At 37.5% G+C, this 26299-nt stretch overlaps 2 protein-coding genes across 3 annotated transcripts in view; one reads left to right on the top strand and one right to left on the bottom strand.

Annotated features, from left to right (window-relative positions):
• Positions 1–21036, bottom strand: part of SLC38A6 (solute carrier family 38 member 6) — a 61810-nt gene extending 40774 nt beyond the window's left edge. Inside the window, exons 1-5 of one of the 2 annotated variants that reach the window (XM_059373333.1) lie at positions 20932–21036; positions 19722–19852; positions 16679–16752; positions 2941–2993; positions 206–245 (exon numbers count right to left, since the gene is read on the bottom strand). In XM_059373333.1, the coding sequence (XP_059229316.1) occupies positions 206–245; positions 2941–2993; positions 16679–16752; positions 19722–19852; positions 20932–21036 (403 nt within the window). The other variant, XM_059373334.1, reaches the window with a different exon arrangement.
• Positions 21035–26299, top strand: part of TRMT5 (tRNA methyltransferase 5) — a 14646-nt gene continuing 9381 nt past the window's right edge. The window contains 3 exon segments of the mRNA XM_059373331.1: positions 21035–21351; positions 22781–23430; positions 25907–26031. Of these exon segments, the coding sequence (XP_059229314.1) occupies positions 21035–21351; positions 22781–23430; positions 25907–26031 (1092 nt within the window).

Raw genomic sequence — 26299 nt, 5'->3', positions numbered from 1 at the left:
AAGGCTGTTAATAAAAAGGATCTTTAAAAAAAAAGAGAGAGAGAGAGAGAGAGTGAGAGTAATAAGACCAATACTGAAGGTTTCTGAAGATACCTATGGGTGCAGAGGTCCAGGTTCCCAGCTAGACTGGTAGTAAGACAATAAACAAAAGGAAGAAATTGCTGCCACCCATTTATGCGTAAGCAGTGCGCCTTCAGTGGCTTACCTCCAATATTCTGAATCAGGATGGTGCCGGCTACCACCACCTATAAAAGAACAAATGCATTCACAAGATGAAAGAAGAAATAATATAAAAGGACCCATATTTTATTAAAATCCCACAACCATTACTAAAAAACAGATGCAGAAGTGAAGAGAAATTGAAAATACATTGTCAGCCATTTGTAATACATAAAACTAATTATTATCACATAAAAAGCCTTTCTTTAATAGTTCCACAGTTACTATAAAGAATGCTTTGGAAAATTTTCTTGGCAATCATTTTAAACAGTTAAAAGTGTTAAAAAGCTAGTAACTGGTGATTATCAAAGTAGTGAAACATTGAAATTAAATCTATCTGGTCTCATTCTCCCTTTTTCACTGCTTTAGAGGTAGAACGAGACATTGCTTTAGTAGGTCAACTGCTACAGCTTGACGTATACTACGCAGGTACCGTTTTGCATAGAAGAAACTCATATAGTCTTCTGAGTGTGTCAGCACGGCATAGAGCAAGTTTTTGAACATCCTGTCCCAGGAATTAGTAAAGTCTAGAGCAGAAACCTCTAGAGCCCACAATTTCTCAAATTTGAAATTTTAAGTAAAATATTTCAAACTCAATAATATGAAGTGGGCTTAGGGTTAAGACAAAAAAGAAAGTCATAAAGACTGTAGTCTATTGGAGAACTCCTCCCCTTTCAAACTAGGGTAGCTGCTGCTCAGCTCTGGCCAGTGCTGGCATATGAGAATGTGCATCCAATGTAGCTAGATCTTCTACATTTCATTAATTTTTCAAGAAAAGTCAGAAATGGAATTCTTTCAAAATTTCATAACTCTTAGCTGGCAGTCAGTTAAAGAAAAAAAATGTAAGCCAAACCAGTATGCCTAAGGACTAAGTTGAGCTTGTAGGTTTGCTGGCTTGTGATTCAGATAAGCTTCCCAGGAAACTCAAGACACCTTATCCATTCTTGGTAATCAGATGTACTCAAAGGAAATGACTAAACATTCTACTTCCACTTAGGTCTTTCAATTGCAGAAATCTTGGTGGATCTACACCCCCAATGGATATTTGGAATGGCCTAGCTACCTAGGATCATTTAGTTCATGGACTGCAAACAGATCACCTCTCAGACTCACCTCTATTAGGAATTCCATTGGAATTCCATCATTGCCTATGATGGAAACACTGGAGGCCTTGGGGTCTGCAAATCAAGGCTAATGACAGGTGTCTTTGAAGATGGGAGTAGTTGCCACTCTTAACTTTTCCAGAATAAACGTTGCATGTTAACTCATTTAAAGTTTAGTATAAAATGCCACAGTTGAGGTACCTACGTGGCTCAGTGGGTTAAAGCCTCTGTCTTCAGCACAGGTCATGATCCTAGGGTCCTGGGATGGAGTCCCACATCGGGCTCTCTGCTCCGCAGGGAGCCTGCTTCCTCCTCTCTCACTGCCTGCCTCTCTGCCTACTTGTGATCTCTGTCTGTCAAATAAATAAAATCTTCAAAATGTCACAGTTACTTGTGAAAAGACTATTTTGAACTTTTGCACACTCTTTCATATGCAATTGATAGCTATTGTCAGTCATACATGAAATTTGGATTTCTACTAATATATTGCAAAAAAACAGTAAAATCCAATTATTCATGATTATCTTTCCATCTTAAGTGCTGAATATAAGCACTCAAGATCTAGAAAGCCAGTATGTCTATCTACCTATCTATGTGTTCAGAGGCTACTATAGTGCATGGCACATGGTATTAACTCACTTATTTGTTTGATGAGTAAATAAATTGATTTATAGACAATTTTAAAAATCTTTCTTCAAAAGTTCAAAAAATTTAAATATATTTCCGAACAATGTTATCTTATCATGTCCTATCCACATCTGCATCATAACTGGAAAGAAGGAAATAGGAAGATTTCAACCCAATTATGGAAGTGGAGAGGAAGTAAAAAAAAAAAAAAAAAAAAAAGGCAAGCAAACAGCAACTCCTCATTTAGAGTATCCTCTGTCCACGTACTTGCCTCCTAAGAACTGAGTGCGTACATGAATGATAATGCAACTATTTCAGAGTTTTAGGGAAAGGGGGCTCTTAATTCTTTTAGATTCTACTAGTCAAGGAATGCAGGAAATGCTAGGGTGAAATAACAGTCATGATGCTTAGAGTCATATTTATGGATCATACAAAATTCATTTGAGAGTTCTTTTGTACATATAAATAACATCGTCTTCTTCCTTGGTTAAACTGGATACAGGAAACTGATGATGATTATACCAAACATCCCTGTCTTCAGGAAAGAAAAACTGTTATCAGGATGATTAACGGAACCCTTTACCTGTAAGTAACCTATTCTCCATTTTGTTCAAGGGTGATCTATGCTTCTTTCTTTTCCTGCCTTTATGAGGATTTGCCTAGTTAATAGAATCAAAATTAATTAAAAAAAATTAAAACAGGCCATTGTTACAGTTATAAAATCATTCAAGTCACTGCTCTCCTTCATTAGCGTGAAAAATACTAATAGAGCTAAGTGTCAAATTAAATTTATAGATGCATCTTCCAGAAGGGAGTAAAGAGAGATTTCTTCTCTTTGTCTTTCTGTTCCCATCATTCTTTCTTTACTTTAGTTTCCTTTTAGTCTCCTAATTTCTTTCTCTTAGATATATCTATCTCTTTTAACTAGAAATGGAAGGTAAAAAATGTCTCTATGGATTTAGGAGACAATAAAGAGAAAAAAAAAATCTACCTTTCCAGGTAATCCAAATGCAAAGAGTCCAAGATCTTCATAAGATGTCACGGCTGTTAAGAGAGATTATAATTTTTACTTTTACACAGAATGATTCGTGTGTCAAACCTTAAAGGGAGGAAAGCTATTCTACTATGACCTTTTAGCTATGGGATGGTCAGATTAAATTTAAAGCAGAAGTAACCACTTCTGGGGGAAACTTTTGGAGACTTATGGGCTGTAAGGATAGAGTCTTCTTAGAATAAGCAGGGCTTAGCAAATCCCAATGTTATCTAATTACCACCCAAGCTACAGTAGCTCAAATGCACTAATTACTCAAGAACAACCCCACTTCTCCCTAAACAGTACTTGCATACTACACTACCCAAAAGCAAGTTTTCACTGGCAATAGTTTCTGAAATCTGCATATATAGTTAAAGTTAGATAAAGTATGAAATTTGTATCATACTTCCAGAGACATTCATTTTTCCTTACCCTCATAATTAGGACATACACTTTCTTTTTCATAAAAGTATGGAATTACATTTTCACTCCACATATTTAAGAAATACAGGCACAGAAAAGATGAAAATTAAATGGCTCATAAAAGAACCAAATTTGCCCTTAACCCATATAGCTTCATGTTCTAACTAATGACACCACCAGTAAAAATGAGAAGTAAAAACACATATGTAATCCTATAGTTTGGAAAAAATGCTTAACCTTATAGTACTTAAACTAGAAAGAAGCAGACTAGCAGATGCTAAGGCTTGGTACTGCAATACACTTTTCCTATTGAGTCCAAGATATGGCTCATCATTTTTTAAAACAAGTTTTAATACATTCTCTCAAGACATACATGGGTTTTCTTTAAAATGTCACTAACTTAACAAAAAGCTCCTCTCTACTTTTGTATACAAAGATCACCAAGTTTGTAAAGTTAAGCATTTTAAAAGCCGTATGTGGCCTTTGCATGTTATACCTACAAAGCTGAAAAGAAAACAGAAATGTTGAAAATAAAAAATTACTAAAATACTAATTAAGAACAGAAATTTTAACATTTTTTTCATTGCAAAAGTTAAGTTTTTTAAAAGATTTTATTTATTTATTTGACAGACGGAGATCACAAGTAGGCAGAGAAGCAGACAGAGAGAGGAGAAAGCAGGCTCCCTGCTGAGCAGAAAGCCCGACTCGGGGCTCGATTCCAGGACCCTGGAATCACGACCCGAGCCAAAGGCAGAGGCCTTAACCCACTGAGCCACCCAGGCGCCCCAAAAGTTAAATTTTTAACTTTAATCTATTATCAGAGTTCATGGATGACACAGGTATTTTTTGAAGTCTATTTACATACTGCTAAACACAGTGAACAAAAACAATTTAGCTATGATTTGGGGATATATAATTTGATTATAAGTAGAAATCTTTATATTTTAATAATGAAAGACTTCTACAATAATCTGACAGGGGTAGATTTTGGATATATTTTAGAACATGAAAATTAAAAAGCGGAATTACAAAATTAAGAACTGAAATTTTTTCCTCCTATGTGAAATGCCAAAATTCTTTTTTCCAAATATACATACTCTAAAGTGAATGTCATCACAAAAATTAATAATTATTTTAATCAATAAATCTTTCCTAGTTTGTTTTAATTTTCTAAACATAATCGATAATATTATATAGGGGCACAATTCCTTAAATTTGACATTCCAAAGCCTTGGTATATGTATTAAACCAGAAAAATTATCTAAATGTTAGCTTCTAACTAATTTGCCATTGACAAGGTAAGTCTGCTGAATATTATGTGTATATGAACCAAGCTGCCAGAAGATCTCTGATTTGCCACTGAAGCAGATTAAAGGAACATGATTGTTTAATTTTAGCACCCCTCTTTAATATTACAATGAAAATTATCTGTTCTTTTTTTCTTTCTTTTAGATTTTATTTATTTATTTGCCAGAGAGAGAGAGAGAGAAAGCACAAGCAAGCACAAGCAGGGAAACATGTAGGTTCCCTGCTGAGCAAGGATCCTGATGTGGGACTCAATCCCAGGACCCTGGGATCACGACCTGAGCAGAAGGCAGATGCTTAACTGACTAAGCCACTCAGGCATTCCTTAGGTTCTTTCTTAAGAAAAACTTTCCTTCTGAAAAAATGAAACAAGATGGGATTGGGAGGGAGACAAACCATAAGAGACTCTTAATCTCATAAAATAAACTAAGGGTGGCTTGGGGGGTAGGGGGGTTGGGAGAGGGTGGTTGAGTTATGGACATTGGGGAGGGTATGTGCTATGGTGAGTGCTGTATAGTGTGTAAGCCTGAGGATTCACAGACCTGTACCCCTAGGTCAAATAATACATTATGTGTAAGTAAAAATAATTTTTAAATAAATAAATAAAATGCAGGCTTCCATCAGTCTCTCATAAGAAAAAAAAAAAAGGAAGAAAGAAAAACTTTCCTTCCAAGAACTTAAAGTGAGGGGGCTTTTCAGTGTCTCAATATACTGAACAAGTTGCTATGTAGAGGTTCTCAGTCAATGAGCAAGTTATTAAGATGATAATGATCCAAAAATTTAACTAAGGTTTATTTTATTTTTGAACAGCAAAAAACAAGTATAGATTGTATATTTAATAAACATGAAAAGCAAATAAATTTCCCACAAGCAAGTCATAATACTGAAGGATTCTAAAATAGATTGGCATTTCAATTACCTAAATTAATTAAACATTTATTAGTTTTTATATTATAACACAACCTTTATTATCACAGAAAATACCATCAAACTAACAGTTTAATAAAGATAAATGTAGTTGCAACTTCTTTTTTAAAAATTTTTATTTATTTATTTGTAAGAGCGACTGAGTGAGAAAGAGAGCATGAGCAGGGGGAGAGGGAGAAGCAGGCTTCCCACTGAGCAGGGAGCCCAGTGTGGGGCTTGATCCCAGGACCCTGGGATCATGACCTGAGCCAGAGGCAGTCGCTTAACCGACTAAGTCACCTAGGCGCCCCTGTACTTGCAACTTCTGACAGTAGTGGCATACATTTTAGCAAGGCCAAACTTGCTCTCTATTACTTTCTAGTTTTATAAAAATACCTCCAAATACAACAAACTCCCATAAGCAGAGTAAAAAACCTTTAGACTTTTAAATGGAGACTGAGTACAATGTTCAAATCTGCACTCTATCTTTCAAACCAGCATGTCTGGCTAGCCATTCAGTTTTGTCACTGTCATCATACTTCTTTTATGTTGCAAAAATTAGAAGCATTTTCCCATGTCTAAGACATCGTGAGTATAAGCAATGGTCTCTGGCTTAACATTGAGGCTTTACTAAAATATGTACCAGTCAGCCAAATGTTTTATCTCTACAAATTCCCTTTTTAATGGTTTTCTGGATCATCTCAACATATAAACCAAAACAACCCTAGAGAAACATTTTTAAAGCTCTGTTCTATCATTTGGGCAGTTAAGATGCTAGTATACAATGTAAACTGGTATGACATTTGGAATACAGTTTAAACAATGAACCTTTAAAAAAAATCTCATTCGGGTGCACTTGGGTGGCTCAGTCGGTTAGGTGGCCGACTCTTGATTTTGGCTCAGGTCATGATCTTAGGGTTGTGAGATCAGCCCCTTGCCAGGCTCCAAGCTGCCACTCAGCACGGAGTCTGCTTATACTTCTCCCTGCCCCTCCCCCAGCTCACTCATTGCCTCTCTCTCAAATAAATAAAATTTCTAAAAAAAAATTTTTTTTTAATTTTCTTTATTTGACAAAGAAAAAGATCACATGTAAGCAGAGAGGCAGGCAGAGAAAGAGGGGGATGCAGGCTCCCCACTGAGCAGAGAGCCCAATGTGGGGCTTGAGCCCAGGACCCTGAGATCACGAGCCAAGCCAAAAGCAGAGGCTTAACCCACTGAGCCACCCAGGAGCCCTAAAATATATATTTGTAACATTTACCCCTAGAAGTTTGTATCTTAGAAAATAAGACTAAAATTATATGCAAAGATTATCATGCATAATTTACACTGAAAAAAAAAAAAACACAAACCACCTAAATGTTCAATAATGATAAAGTGGTTAAGTATATTACAGTAAGTATTCCTGATCCATTTAATATGTAACCATTAAAAACTATGCTTATAACATGAAAAATGTCAATACTGAGTGAAAAAGTTGATTTGAATATGATCCATAAAATAGAAAACCTAAAAAGAGTGGGATTAACTATAAACTGATAATAATGAATGCATAGTCTTCTTTCTTTGTCTTCCTTTCTTGGGGGGCATTCAAATATTCAACAATGACCATAATAGGCTGGTGGCACTTTAAAAGCCATACCTCTTGAATAGTTCTATTTTTTCCACTAAATATCAGATAGGGTTGATTTAAGCTGCAACTTTAAATTTCTCTGGTGTTTAATAGTTTAAGTATCATTTGGTCTACTAATAAAGGATATTTTTCTGCTCTTTCATATGATCTATGTTTTAATATCTTATTTATAAAGTGAAAATGTTTTGAGAGATCTCAAAATAAGACGTGGTAATGACCAGTCACATTAGAAGCATATTCCTACAGAATAGGAATAACATTAATTATGAAAATTATAAAATTAATTCAGTCTTTTACAGGAAACCATACAAGCAGTACTTGGCACAATTTTCCTAAAATAAATAACTGAAAGCAGTCGTTAGCAATCTATTTTAGGAAATTATTTTTTGATATTAGAGAAATCAATGTTATGTTTTCAGGAGGCAGAAAGGCTGTAAATCTTAACAAGTAAATTGGGGGAAAATTTCTTCTTTAATGTACCATCAAGGCACACTTTAGTGCTATTTTGGCTAGACCAAGAGTTTGGCCTCCACACGAATCATTTGGAAAGCTGCTTCCCATAAAGTCGTGGAATATTTCCAGCTAGTTACTCCAGTGTTCTGTCTGCTTTGCATTTTTTCCTCAATGAAATAGGACAATTAATAAACTCTGGTTACAGTACAAAGCCCAAGTTTCAGCAGCAGCAATATTATCTTTGGATCCGAATTGAGGTACATGAGTTATTCAAATAACAGTTCAACTCTCAGAAAGTTGGCCATTTGGAATGCACCCTTATTATTTTGAAATCCTTTTCTCTCTTGTGCTTTCCATCATTTTCCTCTCACCTTTTTCTCCCTAAGAGTGTCATGCAGGTCATTCATTTATTGAGAGTCTACTATGTAGCTGTAATCACTACTTCTGATCTTTCTCAACATGCAATTAAATGTCAGTTTACCCACCAAATGTGGCATGATTTTAGAGAATTTGATGCAGGAAAATAAAATAAGACACTAGAATACTAGAAACATTCTCCTTTCAAGTGATGCAGAGGTTGTGATATTGCATGTGTAGGGAAAGTTCTAGGATCCCAATATACTGCTTGGCTCTACGATTTACATTTACATAGTCTTATCCTATAAATGCTATTCACTAGTTTCCAACTTTAGACTCAACTTACAGAGAAAACGTGAATGACATACATACGATTACAAAACAGAAAGTAAATACTGTCAGTCTTAACAATATAAAAGTGCAGCAGGGACATACGAGGAATATGGGAAATAGGGAGAGGACACATGTAAGGATAAGAGCACTAACATCATATCACACAGCAGAGAGTTAAGGGATGCTGTGTAAAGTCCATGGAACAAAAATAAAAATTTAAGTGCATCGGAGTTACAAAATAATCAGATAGGTTACAATATCTATAGGAATTTCATTTCAGATAGCAAATGGAACACTTGGAATTTTTTAAAAGGGTATTACAATGGGGGCACCTGGGTGGCTCAGTCAGTTAAGCATCTGGCTTTGGCTCCGGTTATGATCCCAGGGTCCTGGGATGGAGCCCACACCAGCTCCCCACACAGCAGGGAGTCTGCTTCTCTCAGCTCATGTATATTCTCTCATAAACAAACAAACAAATAAGAAGCATGCTGCAATGGACAGTATTGAGAATCATTGCTCTAAAGGGCTTATGTAAAAAAAAAAAAAAAAAAAAAGTGCTTACCCAAGTGGTAAGCACAAAGGAGACATTTTACTTCTCATTTATTTCATCATCATTGCTAACAATTAAAATCCTACTAAAAGAAGTATAACCTTATTTTAGGAAGAGGAAGTTAGGGGGCTATGCTCTCTTCATTGGTGGGCTCTAAGAAGGACCAAAATTCTCTTTGGAAGCAACAAGTGGTGAATCCCAGTATCTGCCTTGACTCTTTTCAACCACCTCAGTTGATTTTCACTGGTTCAGCAAAAACACCACAAATGCCTTAAGTGACACTTAGTCTACCTCTTCAGTTTCATTTTCTCTTTTGTAACTCATACACAAACTAAACTATTTTTGGTATCTTGAATAACATATGTAGTACCTACCTTTGTATATGCAATATTCTCTCTTGCCTTGTCTCCTACTAGTCAAATTCCCTTTCAGCTCAGTCCTCCAATATTTACTGACCCTCAACCCCCAACCCAGACAAGGCAAATCACTCCCTCCTCTGAGCTATCACTATATCTAGCCCATATTCAAATAGCTACAATTGTCAAACTGCCATTATAATATTTTTTTTAACTTACGTATATTTCTCCCCAATTAGACTATGAACTCTTTCAGGGAAGGAAGTCTTATTCATCTCTGTATTCCCAATAGATAAAAAAGAGTACTGAATAAATAAATGAACCTTACCCTGGGCTTTAGTTCTAGAATAGATCCATCTAGATATAGAGTTGACCCTCGAGCAACACAGGGTCTATGGTGCCAACCCCCATGCAATTGAAAATCTGCATGTAACTTCTGACTCCTCAGCAACTTAACTACTAATAGCTTACTGTTGACTAGAACCCTTACTCATAAGTCAATTAACACAAACTTTCTATGTTATGTACATTATATACTGGCTTCTTATAATGAAGGAAACTACAGAAATGAAAATGTTATTAAGAAATCATAAAGAAGACAAAATACGATTTCCATACTGTATTTATTTTTTTAAAAATCCACATATAAGTGGATCTGCATAGTTCAAACCTGTGTTGTTCAAGAGTCAACTGTTCTTCAAAGTCCACCTATCCAAAACTGAACTCATTTTTACTTTGAATCAATGCCTTCTGCTATGTTCTTATGTCCATTTAATGATGCTATCATTAAATGCTATCCACTAATGATGCTATCATTAGTCCAGTGTCTCATAACAGAAATATGGGAGATATCCTTAGACATGTCCTTCTCCCTTACCCTCCACATTCAGACATCAGCTCCTCTCAATTCTAACTCCCTTAACCTCCATATTCCCTAATCGATTTCTTTCTTTTATTTCCCTTGAATACTTTGTTTCAATCTTCCAGTTTTTGATTCTTAGACTTTTGTGACAACTAGGCCTTACTGCTGACTTACTCAGGTACTGTTAGTGCAAAGCAGAGCCTGACAAATGAGAAAGGCATTCTTTTCAGGAAAAAGATAAAGAAAGGGTCGTCATGAACACAATCTTGAAGGCAAGCATGGCCTGGAAAGCTGACTGTACCTTTGCGAAAAATAAAACAAAACAAAAAACTACTCCAGGGGGGCGCCTGGGTGGCTCAGTGGATTAAGCTGCTGCCTTCGGCTCAGGTCATGATCTCAGGGTCCTGGGATCGAGCCCCGCATCGGGCTCTCTGCTCAGCAGGGAGCCTGCTTCCCCCTCTGTCTCTGCCTGCCTCTCTGCCTACTTGTGATCTCTCTCTCTGTCAAATAAAATAAATAAAATTAAAAAAAAAAAAAAGATTAAAAAAAAAAAAAAAAACTACTCCAGGGATGGCTGGGTAGCTCAGTCAGTTAAGCATCTCACTCTTGATCTCAGCTCAGGTCTTGATTTTAGGATTTTGAGTTCAAGTCCCGCCATGGAGCCTACCTACTTCAAAAGAGAAAAAAAAAAAAAAAGAAAAAGAAAAAGAAAAGGGAAACCTACTCCAATCTGGAGGTGGCTTTTAGATCAGCTGCTCAATTGTCCTGGGAATTCCCATTCTCCCCTGTGCTAAATTCCCTATTTCTTTGATAGTACATAACTTGGTAAATGGCATCCTCTAATGCTCATTAAGTAGGAGTGCACAGGAAATAACTTTTTGAGTCTTTGCATGTATGCAATATTATTATTCTACCATCACACTTACTTGATAGTTTTGCTGGGTATAGAATTCTATACTGAAATCATCCCACCCTAATTTTTGAAGGTATTGTTTCATAGTATTCTTATTTAAAGTATTTCCTGGGAAGTTATTTGCTATTATAGTTCTTGATTCATTGTAGGAGAATTCTGTTTCTCCCCTCTGAAAGCTTTTAGAGCATTCTCTGGGTTTCTGAATTTTCACAATGATGTGTGTTGGTATGAATTATTTTACAATTATCATATTGGATACTAAGAATTCTTTCAATCTGGAAACTAGTTTCCTTCAGTTACACAAACTTTCTTTGTACTATTATGTTGATAATTTTCTACCATTGATTTTTTCTCTTTTCTCTTTATGGAATTCCAATTATTTGCATGTTGAATCTCCTGCACTCGTCCTCTATTTTTGTATCTTTTCTCTCTCATTCCAAGCTCCTTGCCTTCCCCTAAACCCTCTGCCTAAAAAATGTCCTTAACTCTTTCAAGCCAATTACTAATTCTAAATTTTATTTTTAATTTCTAGGACTCTTGTGTTTCTCTTCTTATAACCTTTTAATCATTTCTTATCTTTGTTTCAAAAATGCAGTTATCTTCTTTTAGTTCTCTGAAGCTATTAAATATAGTATTTTTTAAAAGTTTTCATCTGGTCTCTGTATTATCTCTGTTTCCTCTTTTCCTCTGAGTTTGTTTCTTTCTTAAATTTTTTTGGGGGAGGGGCAAAGGGAGGAGGAGGGAGAGAGCACCTTAAGGAGGCTCCATTCTCAGTGTACAGTCCAACATGAGGCTGTCTCACAACTCTGAGACCATGACCTGAGCCAAAACCAAGAGTCTGATTAACTGGCTAAGCCACCCAGGTGCCCCTTTAATTTTTTTTTTTTTTTTAATAAACTTTCTTTTTAAGAGCAATTTTAACTACATAGCAAAATTGAGCAGAAAGTAGGGAGAGTTTCCACATCCCCCTAACCCCAAACATGCACAGTCTCCACTACTGTCAACATTTCCCCTGCAGCAGTATATTTATTACAATCAGTGAACCTACACTGACACATCATTATTACCCAAAGTCCATAGTTTACATTACAGTTCACTTTTGGTACTGTACATTCTATGAGTTTTGGCAAATGAATAATGACATGTATCCACTAGTAAGGTATCTCCTGCATTCGTCCTCTATTTTTGTATCTTTTCTCTCTCATTCCAAGCTCCTTGCCTTCCCCTAAACCCTCCATTTCACTATCCGCAATATCCTCTGTGCTCTACCAGTTCATTTCTCCTTCCCCTCTAGCCCCTGGAATCTACTGGTCTTTTTACTGTCTCCATAGTTTTTTTCTTTTCTAAAATGTCATAGAGTCAACCATTTTTTAAAAAGTAGGCTCCACACCTAACATGGGGCTTGAACTCATGAAAGTGAGATCAAGAGCTGCATGCTCTACTGGCTGAGCCAGCCATATGCCCCAAGAATGCCATATAGTTAGAACTGTACAGGATGTAGCCTTTTCAGATTGGATTCTTTCCCTTAGTAATATGCATTTAAGGTTTCACTATGTCTTTTCATTGCTTGATAGCTCATTTCTTTTTAGTGCTGAGTAATATTTCATTGTCTGGATGGACCACCATTTATCCATTCACTACCAAAGAACAACTTGGTTACTTCCAAGTTCTGGCAATTATGACCAAAGCTGGTTAAATATCCATGTGCAAGTTTTGGTGTCACATAAGTTTTCAACTCATTTAGATACCTAGTAGTATCATCTAGATCTGATAGTACATCTGGTGGATCAAATGGGAGCCTCTACACCTTTCCATCAGGGTCTTCACGTCTTGTGTCAATGTTCTACCTTCAAAATTATAGAATGGGTGCTTCCTCACATTTGGAGCTTGCATTTGGAGTACAAGGGGAAAAAATGAGTTCACCATAACTCCAGGATCTTTGACCCAAGCAACTAAAAGGAAGATGCTATCATCTACTTAGATGAGAAAAGAGTGGAAGGTATAGATCGGAAGTACAAAACTGGAGAATTCTGTTAACTTGGGATATATATATATTAGTATCCAAGTGGAGATGTCATGGAGGTGGTTGGATATGAGACTGAAATTCAGGGGAAGAGATTCAGGCTAAGGACATAAATTTCCGGGTCACCATGAGCCCTAGTGAGTATAAAAGAAACTAGAGGAAGAGTCCTGGGGTACTCCAATGTTTAGAAGATGGAAAGATGAAGAATATTCAACAGAGAAAAAAGAGGAGTATTCAGAGAAATGGGACAAAAACCAGAAGCGTGTAAATAAGTGTCACACAGAGGAAGGAACAACTAACTACCAAATGCTGCTGAACGATCAACCAAGGTGAAGACTGACAACTGACTGCTGGATTTAGCAACTAAATGTAAGTCACTGGTACAATAATTCCAATGGAATGATGGTGGAAAGCCTAACTGAAGTTGTCCAAAAGAGAATAAGAGAAGGGAAAACAGACAGAGATAGAATAAGAGAGGGAAACTTTCTGACATAAACAAGTCTTCTGAAGAGTTTTGCTATGAAGGTATGGGGCATATTGAAGGAATGTAGAGTCATTCTTAAAATGGAAGAAATGACAGATTTTCTGTAAGCTGATAGGAAGAAAACAAAGGAACAAAGATGATAAAAAAGAAGTGTGAAGGGAGAGAGTGACTGGAGGGATGTAGGTGAGAGCAGATGTGATCAGAGCAGAAGTAGAGAAGCTGACCTTAGATAAGAACACTAAGAGTTCCTCCAAAGTAAATGGTGGCAAGAGCTTATAATGTTCATTTATGATTCCTTCTATTTTCTCAGTGAAATAGAAAGTGAGGATATCAGCTAAGATTGTAATCAAGGAGAATGTGTTCAAGGCATCATCTCCTAGACAGAAGACTAAGCACGTGAATGAACTAAGGAAGTTAATGAGGATTGTGTGATAGTGTCATAGGTCCACTAGACACCGAATTATAGTGATAGCAATCTGCGAGACTGTGTGTTTTTCTTCAGGAACATTCAGTTGCACAGGTGCATGTGTGAAGTAGGCAGAGTCACATTTAACCATGGCTGGAGTTTTGCCAGAGGAGTAGGATGATAAAAGGGAGGAGCAAGGGAGTGCTTGTAATAACATACCATGAAATTTCAAATGGAAAAAGGGGGCTATATGGACAAGAGAGTAAGGGAAAGTACAAAGGTGGTAGGACCAATGAACTCCCTCCTGCTGACAGTAATGTGCAGACCAAAGAAGGGGCCCTATGGGTTTATTCCCTAAGTACAGAAGTTTCCCCAAAGAATCACAATAAGCCAACTGTTTCTGAGACAGCAAAGTGTATAACATCTTGCAAACTTCCAGGGTTTTGCATCAGTGAGAACTCATAGTAAAAGCTAGCATTGACCAAAGACTTGGCATTTTATATACGTTACTGTATTTCATTCTCACAACAATCCCAAAAGGAACGATTATTATTACTGTTTAATAGATAACAAACTAAGGCTAGAGAGATTAAGGTACCTTATATGCTACCTCTGTTCCCCGAAACAGTCTTAGGAGAACTCAATTCCTATATAAAATCCAAAACAGCAGAATTTCACAAGAAGAAATCCTTTATTTTTATAAAGATAAACATTCCTCTTGTACTCCAGGCAAATAAATGAAGTTATTTTGTAAAGACTTAGGAAAGCCCTTTCTCTGACCAATCAATTTGATCTAATACTCCTTTATGACAGTCCAATACATTGAAGAAAAATTTCCTCTAGTCTTTTATGTGTGTGCATATGTGTGTATATATATATATATATATGTATATACACACACATATATGTATATACATTTTTTAAAAGCCTACCTCCATAGAGAACTTTACAACGACTGAAGGAATTCAACAGAATACAGGTGCATCAATGTATATGAAGAACCATGAAGAAGTTAGTTCTTGGACCAAGTAAGCTACAAAAATAAAGGAAAAAGAAAAAAGAGAAAGAAACAGAGGTTTTCAGTTCATACATCCTAAAGTAAAAGAAACCAAGACAGTGTCAGAATTTTAAAGTTAAATATAGATGAACTGAAGGAGAAAAAAAATTAGCATTACTTGGAAATCTTCCTAAATTGAATATTACTCCCAAATAATTAAAATTAATAAAGCATGTTATAACACTTTATTAATGAAGACATAATTGCCATATGGTTGACTAAAATATTACTCTTTCAGTAGAATCCATAATAAAATAACCTATTAAGATGTTAAAACTACCACAGTTAGGTAAAAATAATTTTGTCACACAAAGAAGCAGAATTTCAAAACATGTCATTAAAACTCCAGTCAAGTTTCAGGCGGATTCATAGACACCTATTTAATGCTATTATTCCTGAATTTGGAACGTTCTTATGAACACCTTTTACTTTCAGATTAATATCACTGCATTGTTTCCTAGTATGTTCACTGTTTGCACTGTTACCAAAGATCCTTGAAAGCAAAAGCACACATTTGCAGGTTGGATGGCCAAAGGCGCTAGTACAAGATATAGCTGTGAACTGTGGATCCGAAATCAGTTTTGCATAAGAATCACCAGGAGGACTTTTAAAAACATATTTCTTAATTGCACCTCAGATTCCTGGAATGAGAATCCCCATGATTTATAAATCGCTATTTATAAAAAGATCTGCAGGTATGTCTGATACATAGACAGATTAAATAGAGTAGAGCTGAGGATTTAGAACTATGCTCTGGAGAGTCTTAAAATTCTCAAGAAATACCTTTGGGCTTCTCTCACCTGTTCCAGTCAGAATAATCCCATTTTTATCTATTTTATGTAACTATTCTGCTTCTTCAAGTCTGAAAACTACAAAACTGATAGAGCAAAGTGAATTCACCCACATAAGAATTAAACTCATAATTCTACCATCAAAACTGACCTAATCCAAACATAAAAGAGACCATATAGATAAAAACATCAGGATTGAGAGACAAAGACCATGTGTTAATGCCATTTGAAAAACTCTATTAAAGCAGTTCTGTAATTCATATATTTTTATTCATTGCAACTGAAAAGAACTGAATACATGACTGAATTAAATAATAAAGTTCCAAATGGTAAAATGCATATACACCTCTATATTGTTTTAATTGCATATAATTCTGTCAAAAACTACCTTCTTCTAGACTTGCAATTAAAAATATAAAACTATCTAAATAAATCCAAAGTTTAGTGACCTTGCCTCCTACAGAGCAGGCAGGAATAAATCTGAGAAGGTGTTCTCCTTGGGGGAAATAATCACCCGAGGAGATATATTGTTTCCCCATAAGATAAAGTTTGGATTCTTTAAACACCTTGCAGGTGCTTCCCCTAATCTAATCTACTGAAATCTAGAAAACTATGCTGTGTGCTGTAGAGAAAGGCAGGTAAGTTTCCTCCTCTCATTCTGTCCTTAAATATTCTCCTAGGATTGGGTCTATCTATCCTGGCCTTTTGAAATTCTCCAGTTCAACCACCCTACCTAAGAATAATAATATGCCTGCTGGAAATTAAATTTGACACATCCACCCCTATCTGTGGTTATCATCTCAAGAGGCTGCTTCAACAAATGACCCAGGACAATATTTTTACTCACCTGTCTGAATGCACATACTAAGCAGGAGGTGAACTGAGTAAGAAGCCAGGACAGCAACTATCAACAGCAAAACACTGAAATATAAAAGAGTACATGGTTATGGGGTGCCTGGATGGCTCAGTGGGTTAAGCCTCTGCCTTCAGCTTAGGTTATGATCTCAGGGTCCTGGGACCGAGCCCCGCATCGGGCTCTCTGCTCAGTGAGAAGCCTGCTTCGCCCCCCCTTCTCTGCCTGCCTCTCTGCCTACTTGTGATCTCTCTCTGTCAAATACATAAATAAAATCTTTAATTAAAAAAAAAAGTACATGGTTAAATCCCCATAAAGTTTCCTTTTTTGAGGTATTTCATTACAAAAACAAATTTTTTTCACATTCAAATGTTCATAGGGACTATCTTCTGAGTAAGTGAATTATGGTCACTCAAGAAAACACTCTGTATTCACCAACTTTTATTTAAATGAAAATATACTGCTTTTAGATTAAAAAAAAAACAAATTTTACTTAAAACAAACAATTTTCTCCTTCAGCACTCTTGTCTGCTGACTGCTGGCTCAGCCATTTAGTGATCTTGCAGTATTTCCCTTTTATAACTATTTCTTCCTATTTTAAGTCTAAACAGAAGTTTTAGTTGTGAAATCTCATTCTCTTCTTTTTCCTTCCCTCCATCCCTCCTCTTCTAATGACTGTACCTCCATATCATACCTTCAACTATAATTTTGAATTATGACAGCATTTCCTAGGGCAACCTGGGAGGCTCAGTTGGTTGAGCATCCAACTCTTGGTTTCAGCTCAGGTCACGATCACAGGGCCGTGGGATGGAGGCCCAGGTATGGCTCCTCACTCAGTGGGGAGTCTGCTGAAGATTCCCTCTCTCTCCCCACCCACTCACATATTCTCACCTTCTCTCTAAAATAAATAAATATTTTTTTAAAACGGCATTTCCTAGCATTCATTAAACACATATACGCTCGCCAAACCAAACAAAAGCAGTTAACACACATCTATTGACACAATTTCAAAAGGTGCAAATAATGTAATAATTAGGATCCTTGTACCAAAAGTGTAAAAAGAGACAACATGCGTAATTTCCTACTTCTTCTCAGGAGGATACTAACAAGACAAGCTTCTTAGAAAGCTGGCAATAGTGGAGTGCCCCAGAAGTTGAAGAAATTCTTCTAGGTCTACTTAATACTTGTTACGAAGTAGCACAGCTGAGAGGTACACCTGTCATTTGTATATAAGTACACTAGTCAGTACACTTGAGGCCTCACAAAATAACTGTTTGGTAACACTAAATAGAAAATCTGATATGATTCAATAAGGACATGTTCCGTGGTATACATCTGCACGCAGATTTTAAAAAGGGAATCCAAAAATAAGTCCTATGATTATGTCTTGCCTAAGATATCAAATACACGACTGAAGTTTTAAAATTATGAGAGTTTATTAAGAAACAAAACAAGCAAAGAGGAGAAAAGAGAGAGAGAGAGAGAAAGACAAATCAAGAAACAGACGCCTAACTATAGAGAACAAACTGAGGGTTACCAGAGGGGAGGTGAGCGGGGGATGGGAGAAATAGGTGATGGGGATTAAGGCGTGTACTGTGATAAGCACTAGATGATGTATGGAATTGCTGAATCACTATACTGTACAACTGAAACCAATATAACACTGTATATTAACTAATGGGAATTTAAATTAAAGCTTGTAAAAAATTATGAGGTGCACCTAGCACTCAGAAGAGCGTGAGACTTCATCTCAGGGTTGTGATTTCAAGTCCCATATTAGTGTGGATTCTACTTAAAATTTTTTTTTGATTTTTAAAAATTATGAAAGGTTGTGCACATAACCAATTATAAAAACAAGTCGGGGTGGGGGTGTGCCTGGATGATACAGTTGGTTGAGCATCTCACTTTTGGTTTCAGCTTGGGTCATGATCTCAGGGTCATGGGGTGGAGCCCCAGGTCAGGCTTCTGGCTCAGCTTGAGATTCTCTCTCTCTCCCTCTGCCCCTCCTGCTTGCACATGTGCTCTCTCTCAAATAAATAAATCTTTTTGTTTAAGTTGCATTACTTAAAAACCGGTTGCTTATCAAGAAATGCAAAATAAAAACAGAAAATAAACCTAATGGGCCACAATTTTTATTTTAAATTTCCTGGTAAAATAGATCTGCTTCTACTGATAAAGAAAACAAATGATAAATGCTAAGGATAAGGTCTAGTTCTAAAGGATTTGAGTTTAGCAGGGTAACGAACTTGCAAACAAATCATTATAACACATTATAATAACAGAATAAATACACAAAGTACTACGGAAACACAGAAAAGCCAAGGATTTCTCTTTTGGGCCAACTGAAATGAGTTAAGTCTAGATGAAAAGCAATAGACACAGAACACATGTCTAGACTCAGGGAAACAAGACTACCTAACAGCAGGAAGACAGGAGAAGATGGAGAGAAATGAAAAGATTATGAACTTTACACTCACAAAATTACTATTCATAGGTAATCTGTATGGCTGATAAACTTTAATTCACTTTGGCCAACTTGGCACAACAAATAGCCACTCCTTGGAGTGCCTCGGTGGTTCAGTCATTAAGCATATGCCTTCAGCTCAGGGGTCATGATCCCAGGGTCGTGGGATTGGGCCCCACATCGGGCTCCTAGCTCATGGGAAGTCTGCTTCTCCCTTTCCTATTCCCCCTGCTTATATTCCCTCCCTCTCTCTTTCTCTGTACGTCAAGTAAATAAACAATATCTTGAAAACAAACAAAAAAACAAACAGCCCCTCCTTAAGGTTTTTATAAGCAAGTGTGGATCAAGTTTCCATTTTTTAAAATTGGCCACACTTCTGGATAAAAAATACAAATTATATTGCATCCCTCCAAGCTACAGACTAGCAGGAAAATGCCAAAACCCCAGAAATAATTTAACTAGACACCATGTAACACTAGCTCTGGAGCCTCTTTGCTTCTTGGTGTACTATCAAAATGGGGAAAAAATAAAAGTAACACTAAAAGAAGAAGAAGGAAAAAAACAAAAACTCACCTAAATCCAAGCATGCCAGTATGAGCCATAACATAAGCTAAGCCAAGGATGCCACTTCCCATGATGGCATTCGTCAGATTAAACACAGAAAAACCAAATGAAACACCTGGGGATCCCTGTCTGTAAATTTCCTGCAAGCACACAAATTTAGTAGTGTTAAATGTTTGGATGGTGAAGTTCCAATTTCATCACGAAATAAATGAATGACAAGTTATGGGTAAAGTTTCCTGCAAACCACAGGCACCGTGGGTTCCTTTCTTCCCTTCCCACCACCCACTAGTGAGGGCCAGGAATCTCATTTCTTAGAAAAATCATCTCCACGAGTACAGGCCCAGGCAGACTTCAGGAAAAGCCACGACTAGCCTTGTGACTGCAAAAGATGAAGATGGGATAGGAATGAAGTGGGACAGAGAGAAGGGAGATGGCCTCAGCCCATGTGATTACTGAAGAATTCCTGAGTCAGCTTGAGGCTGCTGTAGACAAGGTTGCTCCCCAATTACTAGGACTGCAAAAGTAATCTCTATATATTTAAAGAATTAAGTCAGCTCAAATGCAAGGATGGTCAGGAATACCTTGCAATGACGATATAATAAATAGAAACAATTCACGTTGCTCTACCGAAGATACCCTTGAAAACATCCTCTCCCAAAACAGCATTTGGGAGCAAAGTCTAGAAACTGTTAGAGTGCAGGGGCTTGAGTTAAAAGGCCAAAGACCCATTGCACAGGCTTTAGGGTCAAGGAAGTGCTTATGTACTTTACACCAGGCCACCTCCATTCCTTCACCGCTAAGGCTCTCTGCATGAAGATGTTTCCAGGCACCCAATGACTAAGTCTAGAAAAGAAAAATCTTGTGACTCTGGCAAAAACCTCACAAGACTGGTGGACGGAACAGGAAGTCCACAGAGAGACTAAGGAACAGCACTGAGTTACATAACGTTAGGGCTGCTCATCCAGTCATCGTTTTCCACCTGTGCCTGCTGCGCCTTCTTTCTGGGCCCTGTTAAGCGGCTAGCACATCCATGCACTCCGCCCAGTCTCATCGGCGTCTGGATGCTGCCTTAGCGCCCCACGCCCCACGAGTCCGGCTCCAGCTTCTCCCTTCTCCCCGTGCCGCACCCCCACCTCCTTCTTTCCCCGGTCTTCTGTGCCAGGCATTTCAGGGAAGCCCGGACGCCTTCAGCACCGGGAAGCTAGCAGAGGCCACTTACGTTGCTTAGCAACGGGCTCAAGTCTTCCGCCTCCGCCTCTTCAGGCTGCTGGGCAGAGACGTACCAGCTCCGCTCAGCGTTGACGATCCCCCAGGGTGCCTCCATGCTGCTCGCTGGCCGACTACCAGATCCATCTGGGAGATACAACCCCAACCCTCCAGTCGTTAGTCACGTCGGAGGCGGGGCTGTGGGACCGGCCCTTCCGGGTTTCCGTACCTCATTCAGCGAGGCGAAGAAAGGAGGGAGTAGACGCGACCTGATGACGCTAGTCTCTTGGTGGCGAACGGTGATGATGTCATCGAGGGCCAGCCTTTCCACGAGTGACCCGTTTCCGACCCGCACCAGAGCCTGCGAGGGGTGTAGTCTTGGAGTCAGCCGCGGAGCGAAGCCGGGAATTGGGATGGTGACGTTGGTGAGGTGGTGAGCGCAAGGCCCCTGAACGGAGAGGCTGATGGTCGGGTGGCAGTACCCGGCCACCAAGGTCTGCTCTCCGCCGCAAGAACGTTGTGAGGTCACCTATCGCCTGGGTGTTGAGCCTAGGTCCGAGTAGTTGCTAGGAAGGAATGAGTTTAATCTTTTCAAAAGCTTTCTGAAAGAGCCTTTCGTTTTACACGTGGGAAGCCGAGACTAGGGTTAAGAAATTACAAGATCACACAGCTGGCTTACTGCTAGACCAAATTTGAACCCTGACTGTGAAGTTCGAAAATTGCGTTACGGGGTCCTGGGACAGGGCCCTTTCCCTACCGGTTGGTTCTTTGGTATTTTAGAAGGTAAAGTGAATAACTGATACTGTTAATGTAGTGGGCATATAAGACTTAGCAAATACTAGTCCTCCGAATACCGAAACCTCAAGTCATCGACTTTGGTAGGAAAGCGTTGAAGACGGACAACCCAGCAATACTAGCAATATATTAAGACCACAGGCTCTGAAGTCAGGCCGACCTGGCTTTTCATCCTTGCTCAGCCCCTTAAAGCAGCGAGACTGGGTGAATTAACCTACTTCTGACCTTTAGTATGCTCGTTTACTAAATAAGGATGTGATATCACACACCTGGCAAGATTGACAATGTGTTGTAAAGCATGTAGCACTCCTAAGAATATCCTAGTAAATGGGTACAGTCATAAAATTAATGACCATTTCATTTAGAGATTATCTTTTAACTTAAATCACAGCCTTCTAATTCCACATGTATAGAAAATTGTGGGTGGAGAGGTTCATTGACTATAGGGAGGCTGATGGATCACTAAGCCTTGTTGTGGCTGCAGGTGATTTGAAGCTGCAAATTTATTATTTGCTACTAATAAAAAACAATGCATCATGGAAAAGATAGTATACTTGTCACACATTACTAAAGTTTTAGTTATCAGCATTTAGCAGGTTGTTTAAAACGGGAGAATTTTAGGGGCACCTGGGTGGCTCAGTGGGTTAAGCCCCTGCCTTCAGCTGGGGTTGTGGTTTTGGGGTGCTGGGGTCCTGGAATCAAGTCTCGCATAGGGCTCTCTGCTCAGCGGGAAGCCTGCTTCCCCCTCACTCTCTGCCTGCCTCTCTACTTTTGATATCTGTCAAATAAATAAATCTTTTTTTAAAAATGAGAATTTTAGATTTTTTCCAAGATTTTATTTATTTAGGGGGGGGCAGAGGAAGAGAATCTCCAGCAGACCTCCCACTGACCAAGGGGTCTGATACAGAGCTCAGTTTCATGACCCTGAGATCATGATCTGAGCCTAAATGAAGAGCCCCACACCTAACTAAGCCACCCAGGCACCCCTAGAATTTTATTCTTAACCTATTGTGCACATATAAGTTTGTAATTTTATGGTATTTTTTAAAAATCCATCCTTTTTTTAGGATCTTACCGAGGCCATTTGGATTCTCAAGAATACTTTTCAAAGTGGAAAACTGTAGAATATCTGAATCAGAATCACTGACTCCACTATCTTGGACATCACAAATACAGAAGCATAGCAGAGCACCTTTCTTGTTGGATCAAAGAAAAAAATTCTCAACTATGCCTGAAATAGAAACAGACCAGAGAGACTCTGAATTGTTTTCACCACCCTCTAATGTTCGAGGAATGACAAAACTTGATAGAACAGCTTTTAAAAAGACAGTAACCATCCCAGTGCTTAAAGTTAGGAAAGAAATAGTCGATAAATTGATGCGATCCCTTAAAAGGGCAGCACTGCAGCGCCCAGGCATAAAACGTGTGATTGAAGATCCAGAAGATGAAGAAAGTAGACTAATTATGTTGGATCCCTATAAAATATTTACTGATGACTCCTTTGAGAGAGCAGAACTCAGTATTTTAAAGCAGCTCAATGTCAATCCACAGATTTCTAAATACAGTTTGGAACTAACTTATGAAAACTTTAAGTCAGAAGAAATCTTGAAAGCTGTGCTTCCTGAAGGTCAAGATGTGACTTCAGGTTTTAGCAGAGTTGGACATATTGCCCATCTGAACCTTCGAGATCATCAACTACCTTTCAAGCACTTAATTGGTATGTGTCTTAGTAACATTCATGTACTAAGTAGTAATTAGCAAGTTCTAATTTTAGTTCTTAAAATTATTTGATGTCAAATTACAGAAGTAGGACATTTTATCATTTTAATTTTAAACTGGATCTTGGGCTACACACCCTCTCTTTTAAAACCAGTTTTGAAATATTCTTCCCCAAGTGACAGCAAAGCTCTAAGAATCAGTTCAGGCTTTTGTGTATACAACATACAAGCATAGATTAAACTCACATCTTCAGCTTTGGCAGAATTCTTTGGCATCTTGTCATTTTGGTACACAGAACTTATTAGGCCCTCAGAGCTATATTGAATTCTAGGTTTCTTAAATTTGAGTGTTTTACCATCAAAAGTGCAAGACAGTGTTTACTCATGTTTTGATTCATCTGATTGTCTTCTGTATGTTAGGCACCATACTTTGTCTTTTAGTGCCCTTAACCTTTTTAGAAATGATGCTTTTGTGTGTTGTACCTCTTTAAGCCTTCACGTTTGAGCCTGGGTCCTTTATCCTTTGGGATAAGAAAGAAGACTAATCACGATTGCAGGTATCCCTTTACAAATATTGATGTCTATGTATTCTTCAGATCAAATTTTTTTTTTTTTTTTTAAGGATTTTATTTATTTATTTGTCAGAGAGCAAGCGAGAGCGAGCGAGAGCGAGCACAGGCAGACAGAATGGCAGGCAGAGTCAGAGGGAGAAGCAGGCTCCCTGCGGAGCAAGGAGCCCGATGTGGGACTCGATCCCAGGACGCTGGGATCATGACCTGAGCTGAAGGCAGCTGCTTAACCAACTGAGCCACCCAGGCGTCCCTCAAATTTTTTTAATGTAGAGTAATTGTCAGAATTTATGGGAATTATTTTCACCTTTAAAATATAGTTCTCAGTATTTTGCATGGGTTGAATTTTAGAAATATGCCGTTATGCATTTCATTGGTTCTTATTGATGATAGGGGCTGATAATACATAGTGATAATATAATAAATATCTAAGCAGATCTTTATATGTATAACTGGGCACAAATGTCAGGATAAGCTTTGCTGTGAGTCATTACTTGTCATAAGTCAAACATACCTTTCAGCATCCCTATTTTATAAAGGAGCACTCATAGATTAAAAGTGAAACATTTTCATACAATGGCAATTTTAAAGCAAGACAGTGTTTACTCATAGACTATAGACTTTCAGAATTGGTTTTGGTTTTTTTATTTCATGCCTCATTTCAAACTACCATACCTTAAAAATTGAGTTCTGATACCTGAAGTGGAACAGGATAAGAACAATGATTGGCTGGAGTTTATTAGTACTATCATATTTAAAATCAGGTATCTAATTATCAGGAAGAAACTGGACAAATTTTTATTATATATCAGGGTATTTGTATTTTTGAGTACTTTTTACTAGCTTACAAATCAAGTTATTTTTGTGCAGTGAGATAGCATGTAGATTCTTATAAATTTTTTAAGTGCTGACAAAAAAGGTAGACTTTAATTGAGGGGCATCAATATACCATTTCTGGTGTGTTTTATTATTTTGTAGCTTTTCTGGCTCTGGCAAATATTTGACAAAAACAATTTAAGTAAATGAACACTGAATTTAGATAAGACTCTAAAGATCTATTTTTTTTAATATTTTATTTTTTTATTTGATAGAAAGTATGCAAGAGAGTAAGTGGGAGGGGTAGAAGGAGAGGAACAAGCAGATTTTCCACTGAGCAGGAACCCTGAGATCATGACCTGAGCTGAAGTCAGATGTTTAACCAACTGAGCTACCCAGGCACCCTAAGAATCTATGTTTCTTTTATTTGAAAACTTATTTTCCTGTCATATATTTCCAAAGCGAAGGCATCTTTCTGTTTCAAGCACACAGTAAAGAAGACATTTGATTTGGGGCCAGTGAGGACAGACTGGTGATTTCTGAGATCTTTGTTGCCCATGATCCTTACATCTCTTCTTTCTGTGTTTTACCTTATGGTCTCCCTTTTTGATTATTGTTGTGTATTGGTCCATTTGAGATTTAGTAAAAAAAAAAAAAAAAAAAAAATTAAAAAAAGGAAAAATATTAAGTAGATCCAAACTCCTTGAAAATTTTTCTTTTTCTTTTTTTTTTTTTCCCAAATACTTTATTTGCAGAAAGAGAGAGCGCACAACTATGGGGAACAGCAGAAGCTCCCCGCCTACCTGATCCCCCTGGGATCATGATCTGATCTGAAGGCAGACACTTAACTGACTGAGCCACTCAGATGCCCCTCGAAAATTTTTCTTTAAAAATGTACCCATAAGGTTTTTTTGTATTTGTGTTGGAGGCGACACTAACTTTACTAATCTGTTGAATTTTTAGCATTGTATGCCACTCTATAGGTGCAATTTTTGTCTATAAACCAAAAGAAAATTGTTTATTTCCATTTCATATATTGTTTTATTTTGCGACCAACTGGCAGTATTTATTACGAATTCTTATCTTTCAGGCCAAGTTATGATTGACAAAAATCCAGGAATCACCTCAGCAGTAAATAAAATCAATAATATTGATAATACATACCGAAATTTCCAAATGGAAGTGCTATCTGGAGAGGAGAACATGATGACCAAGGTATGGAGTATTTTATTGTCTCCTAGTTACATATTATATTGATTAATGTTTAGAATCTTAAAAAGATGACAAAGATTAAAAATATTTATAATAACCCAGTGTTGATGAGAATGTGAGCATTTATATAGCCTTTTTTTTTTAATATAATTTTTTATTTTTTATAAACATGTATTTTTATCCCCAGTGGTACAGGTCTGTGAATCACCAGGTTTAAACACTTCACAGCACTCACCAAAGCACATACCCTCCCCAATGTCCATAATACCAC

The sequence above is a fragment of the Mustela nigripes genome, chromosome 13 (assembly GCF_022355385.1).
Source record: "Mustela nigripes isolate SB6536 chromosome 13, MUSNIG.SB6536, whole genome shotgun sequence".
Lineage (NCBI taxonomy): Eukaryota > Metazoa > Chordata > Mammalia > Carnivora > Mustelidae > Mustela > Mustela nigripes.
Note: the sequence above shows the minus strand (reverse complement) of the source record. Positions and strands in the feature narration are given on the sequence as shown.